The sequence below is a fragment of the Taeniopygia guttata genome, chromosome 12, assembly GCF_048771995.1.
Source record: "Taeniopygia guttata chromosome 12, bTaeGut7.mat, whole genome shotgun sequence".
Taxonomy (NCBI): domain Eukaryota; kingdom Metazoa; phylum Chordata; class Aves; order Passeriformes; family Estrildidae; genus Taeniopygia; species Taeniopygia guttata.
The window spans coordinates 10,097,791-10,104,046 of record NC_133037.1 but is presented as its reverse complement, the minus strand read 5'-3'; the positions used below and the strand labels follow the sequence as shown (position 1 = coordinate 10,104,046).

The following is a 6,256-nucleotide window of genomic DNA, read 5'->3' as shown; positions in this document are numbered from 1 at the left end:
AATACAGACAGCAGGCAGCAGGACTCAACAGGTCCTGCTCAATGCATGAGTTTCTGCTGGGATGCTTTACTGTATTTTTTTAATGTGAATTTCCAACTATGGGAGAAGTTTGCTTATTTCTACCATTTTTATTCTTCCTGCTGAACCTAGAGAAACTGGGCTAAATGGATGATTGCTGTCCCTAGCTCTTCTAGGGGCCTTGGGCTAGATTCTCTGGTGTTTCAGTACTGGGAGATGCAAATAATGAAAAATTCAGCAATAATCTTGAGTACAGCTTCCAGCTCCTGAAAAGCTACTCCAAGGGGGTTGCCACTGCACAGGCTGCATATGTCCTCAGTCATTTAACTCTCTCTGGCCCCAAGGACAGCAGTACCAGACATCCCTTTTGCTGCCCGTGAGGTCTAACAGCCCATCTTTACATGTGAGGCAAACTCCAAGTCTTTCCACACTCATCAAGGGGCCAAAATTACTGCACCATTTGCAACAGAGAGCAGGCTGTGTGTGCACAGCCTTTTCCAGCAGCAGCGCTCCCCTGGCACTGTCTGGTGCTTGGGGTCACAGGGATCAAACAGGCGCAGGGCTCTGCTGCCGAGGCTCCTTCCAGCTGCTCACACTGGTGTGCCCTCGCAAGGAGGGGTGGTAGGATTCCAATTGTGGTCTCATTTCTGTTGCCCCGTTCTAGACCATCCAACAGGGACATCAAAGAGCTGTTTAATTCCATGGTCGTAGCCCAACATAGCCTGCAACATGCTGTGTGTGTTCTTATTTCATTCCAGCTTCCTTCACTGCAATGAAATTCTCCTCCTGGTTTCCTCTGCCCTAAATGAGGGTAGAATTGAAGCCCAGCATCTGCACATACCCAGGCTTTCTTTGTCATTCCCTGTGGCTCCTCCTTGAGCTGTCCTCTTTTTCTTAAAGCTAAGTGTGCTGGGGCTGAAGAGAAGCAGTGAATGGGTGTTGTCAGTAGAATCCAGCTCTTGATCTGGCTAATTTGGCAGGTGGCCCTTGAGTAGATCTTGAGTGTTTTAGAGAGCTGGGTGAAAAGCATTGCTGCTATTTCAAAACTGGGGCAACAAAAGCTCTGGGCTGGTTCTGCCTGTGATTGCGGAGCCTGGGGGACAGAACATGCAGTAAGAGAACTTTGTGCCCTCACTTACCGAAAGCATGCCGGGAGTAATAGAAAATTATATCCTCCTTCTACAGAGATTTATTGCTTGAGGTGGAATTAGTCAGAAGCGTTATTGCTTTCAGTAAAAGACTGCAGGGCCGGGGGTAGCCAACAGTATATTAAAAAAAAAGGAAGAGGTGCATTTCAAGGCCACGTGTATTTTAAGGCCAGGAAACTTTGCGATGCTTCCGAAGTACTGACCGTGCAGAGGAAAGCCACCAGGAAACTCCCGACCCTGCCACCGCATCAGCGGCTCCCTTTTCCCCTGGGGGAGTCCCGGAGCCGTGCCGGGAGCTGTGCCGGGAAGTGCGCGCTGCGGAGCGCCGGCGGGGCGCGGGCACGGCACGGGGCGAGCAAACCCCCCGGGGCCGCGGCGGGGCCGAGCCGCTGCCGGCGCCGGGGCTCTCGGGGGGCCAAGTTCCCGTGGCGGCGGCCGAGCCGCCCCGTGTCACTTCCTGCGGGGCCGCGGGCGCGGGGCGGGGCGGCGGCGGCGCCCGGCGGGGCTCGGCGGGCCGGGCCGGGGCCGCGGGCGCTGCGCTGCGCCGCCAGCCGCGGCCGAGGATGCGGCGGAGCCGGGCGCCGCGGCTGGCGCTGGCCGCCGGCCTCGGCTCGCTCCTGCTCGTCCTCTTCTACTTCCAGAACAGCCTCAGCCCAGGTGGGTCCGCGGGCGCCGCGCTCCAGGAGGGTTCCCCGGCGGTGGCGGGCGGGCGGAGCGGGGCACGGCGGGCAGCGCCTGCCCTGCTCCTGGAGCGCCTCGGCTGTCGGGCGGTCCCGGAGAGCCGAGGCTGTGTCCGCGGTGTCGGGCGGTCCCCGGCCAGCCGAAGCTGTGTCCTCGGTGTCCGCGGTCCCCGGCCAGCCGAAGCTGTGTCCGCGGTCCCCGGCCAGCCGAAGCTGTGTCCGCGGTCCCCGGCCAGCCGAAGCTGTGTCCGCGGTCCCCGGCCGGCTGAAGTCCCGTCGCTCGGCTGAGCCCATCGGAGTTCTGGAGCGGCGTTCCCGTCCCAAACGTGTCTCCTTTCCAAAGCCGCCTTCTCTCGGGTCGCTGTCCTGTCCGGTGTCCCTGCGGAGCCGCGGTGAGCTTTGTGCCATCACGGAACTGTCCGCCGGGGTCGGGGCGGGAGAGGAGAGCTGCTCTGTCCCGCAAGTGCCGCTTCATACCCGCGGTCACGAAATTTCCCGGGAGTCTGTCTGAATGGCTCAAGGGAACTTCTCTACTGTGTGCTCTTAGAAATTTCTCTCAAGTTGGGAAACAGTTCTGAACTAAAATCTGAATCGTTTTGTGCTGGGGGGATAATTTATTTCCCTGTCTTTTCTGATCCTTTGGGGAAATTAGTTCCTCTCTCCTACGAGACGTTTTTGGGTAATTCCTGCCGTTTTAACAATGTACTAATGTTTTCTGAGTATAGCAGCAATCCATCAATGGGGCCTTTAGAGTTACATCTTTAAATTCAGAAGACTAACTTGACTGAAACGTTAATGGAATTTTATCAGTGTAGACTAAATGAAATGGGTTTTTCCTTTTATAGGGGCTGCTCTATCACTTTAATGTGTTTTTTTTCCTAAAAATAAAAAAGGCATAACTTGTTGGCTGAGTAAGATTGAAAAGGAGTTGGGTTTCAAGCGAGCATTTGTTATTTCTAGACGAGCATGTGAATTCAGAAATCCCAGAAGACCATAATCAGTATTGTATTCCTTAGTAACTTTTTCTTTTCTTAAGGAAATGATTTATGTGTCTTATTTTATTATTGGGACTGCTCAGTAAAAAGTGCAGCACTGAATCAGCTTTAATCTCCAGGGGTGCTAATGAAGAGATGATTGTGTTTTACACTGGGTATGCTTTCTAGCATCTGACTAGAAAACGTGTCACTTTTCAGGGCTCTGGTTTTCAAAACAGACATTCGGCTGGTCTGAGTCAGCAGAACTTTCTGTGCTTAGCTGACTTTAATTCCTTACCTGATCTCAACCCAGTTTCACACAGAGCTCCCGTGAGGTCAGAGCAAACCAAGTGACGGTAATGGTGGTGGTGTCTCACGAGGTGCTGGAGGGAATTTGGGTCTGGAATGGTAATGCAATGTCCTGCAAATCTCTTCTTTCACATGGGGCAAGTGTGATTTTTAAAGTTCCCGTAGATACTGATAGGTCTGAGGCAGGAATCTCCAGCTGCTGGAACCAAGTAATGCTTGTCACTCCATGGGAACCCATTTGTGAGGATGTGGATGCCCTCTGCAGATTTGCCCTTTTAGGTTCAATGAAGAGGTGAGTTAAAGCAATATTCATGTTCTCTAATCAGCTTACTTTCTAGTCACACAGTTGTCTCCCTGGGTCCAGCCTTCGTTTTTGTGACATTTCTTTCCCTTATTATTTTTCAGTTTACAGTTTTTCCTTTCCTCTTCAGATCAGTGAGAAACACTAGCAGAGGAAAGGTCATTACCATATACAGAAAGGAAGCAAGCTACATATTGCTTCATTTTTTATCCCAAAGGAAAACAAACTGAGGCCAATTGCTTGAATTTTAGAAGTTATATGTTACAATAATAGGTAAACAATTTGCAAACAAAAATGTCATCTTTAAAGTGATGCCTGCCTAGGGGTTATTTGGAGTTCTAGTTGTCGGTGTCATTTAGTTTTTATACAATAATGAAGAAAAATGCTAGAAAAAAAAAAGAAGCAATGCTATGAGTTTCCCCCAGGAGCAGTCAGATCCTTTCTCCATCATTAGCAGGATTGAGCAGGTTGCCTTCCCCGGGCCACCCACAGTCCATTACATGGAACATGCTGAATTAATCCTTGCTAATGGCAAGAGACATACATAGAGACCAAACCTTCCTGTGACCAGGACAAGGAATGGGAAGAATGATGATACAAACCTTTAAGCTTGAGAGTGCTAAGGGCTCACTCAGCTCAGGGAGCAGGAATCCACCACTCTGGTTGTGTTGCCCACTTACGGCTCCATCTGGACATTTGTGCATGGAGTGGTTTGTGCTGAGCTCCATGGCTGGGCTGGAATAAGGCTTTCTTGTTCTGCCTCAGGAACACCCACACACCAGCCTGTGCTGAAATAACTCTGCTCCTAAATGCCGCTGAGTTGGTTATTTTGGTGGTGGGCTGAATTAGTCTGTACTGCAGTGGCAGAATTCCCTGTTGTACCTCCTGGAGGCAGGAATGGGCTCAGTGTTTGCCAGAGGGGTGGGACACGTCTTGGTGCTCCACAGGGAAGTGGGGTTGTGTGCCCTGCCTTCGTGGCCCTGTGGTTTTTGTTGCTTTTCCTTCCTGCTGGCTGTACTGGTGAGCAGACACAGGGTCTGTGGGCCCAGCACTCCCCTGGCCCTGGGGTGGAGCTGTGCCATGGACTGTCCCCTGCTTCCTTCACGTCGGTGGTGACCTGTCTGTCCTGTTGGCCATCAGCTGTCCCACTCCAGGCGCACAGGCACATGGCCAAGGGGAGCACACCTGCATTGCAGGAAGGTGTTTGTGCTGAGCACACTGGCCCTGGACCTTGCCACAGTGGGTAGTTCTGGGGTTTACCTGGAGCAGTCACCTTTCAGCACCTCCTGCACCTGGGCTGGCGGCGTGGGCAAGCACGCTCAGCTCCCAGGCAAGCCTCGTGCCATCTCAGCTGGGCTCAGGGGGTGATGAGGGCCACCAGGAGTCCTTGGCTGTGCTGGTGTCACCCCACAGCCATCCAGGAGATGCTGTCTGGCCTCAGCATGATTATCATCCATCGTCTGAGCTGATGTTCCTCTGCTGTTCCCGCGTGCTGTTAGCTGTGCTGACTTGTGCACGCTGTACATTTCTGCACAGAGGTGAGAACACACAGCAGGGCTCCCAGGCTGGTATTTCATCTCACTCTGCTGGCAGCACATCTAGGCTGGCACAGCAGGAGATACTGGAGGCTGCCATTCCTTGTCTGCATCAGAGCTTTGGTCACTGCTGTTCTCAGGGGGACCACACTGATTTTAGCAACAGTGGGGGAGGTGAGATGACTCTGGTAGGACAGATGTGGGATAGAGGGAAGGGGAAACATGTGAAGGAGGTAGAGGGAGGTGAGTGGCAGGTCCTAAGGCCTTATGCTCATCTGCTGAGGTTTCTGCAGAGCAGTACTGTGGGGCCACCCCAGTGGTATGTCTTTGGGGCAAATGTGAGTAGGCAAACTGTACTGACATCTGGAGAGCTGGCAGATTTTCTCCAATAAGAAAGAAGGAAAAGCTCTCAATCTCAAAGTGCTGCTTTATTTCTGCTCTCTTTCTATCTGTTTGTAGCATCCAGGTGTTGTTTCTTAGGTCTTTTTAGCAGCACTTGCTCAATGCTGGCTTCTGCACTTCCCATATTGTTTTACAACCTGCTGTCAGCACGAGCTGTTGGACCTCATGGGGCCTTGCAGCTGAGATGTACTCAGCCTTTGGTCTGACTCTTTCACAACGAGAGATACCAGAAGTGCCAGGGTTGTGATCCTATTCCAGAAAGCTTTCCAAGTGAGGAAGCAATGAGAGCCCTGTCTCCATTCTTATCTGCTCCTGTATACACCAGTTGGATCTCCTCTGAGCTTTGACAGAGCAAAGCCTTCTCCAATCCCTTCCCCAGCCTGAGAGAGAAGGGTTGGGGTGTTGCAGGAGGATGAACAGCGATGCTAGAAGCCACATCAACACTTGTAGCAGATACCACAGGTAGGAAACTGCCTCACCAACTTTGTTTCTTAGCCCTCTGATGTGGCAAGGTGGATATGGGAGACACCACTGCCACCACTCTCTGCCAGTTCTCAGCTGGTTTCAATTGCCCAGCCCAACACCCCTCAGGACCAGCAGATCTTGGAGAAACTCTTGCTTCTCATTGTTCCAAATTTATCGATCCTAGTCAACTCCATCCCTGTGCCTAAAGATAGGTCCCTTCAGAGGGATACAAATTATTACAGAGATCACAGAGTTGATAAGTGATTTGACCCACAGAGCTCTAGTCCCTGAACCTACAACTGCACCTAGACTTGACATGAATGGAGATAAATACACACTTAAATATTAGCAGACCTTTGAAAACCAGGGATATTTTTTTTTTTCAGAACAGGAAAGAGCCTATTTTAGTCCTCAGTTCCTCCCC

General features: G+C 51.7%; 1 protein-coding gene across 1 annotated transcript in view; it reads left to right on the top strand.

Moving 5' to 3' along the window:
- The first annotated feature begins 1,253 nt into the window (after positions 1-1,253).
- Positions 1,254-6,256, top strand: part of CHST13 (carbohydrate sulfotransferase 13) — a 29,982-nt gene continuing 24,979 nt past the window's right edge. Inside the window, exon 1 of the mRNA XM_030283193.4 lies at positions 1,254-1,823. Coding sequence (XP_030139053.4) covers positions 1,730-1,823 — 94 coding nt within the window. The 5' untranslated portion in view covers positions 1,254-1,729. The remainder of the gene's footprint in view (positions 1,824-6,256) is intronic.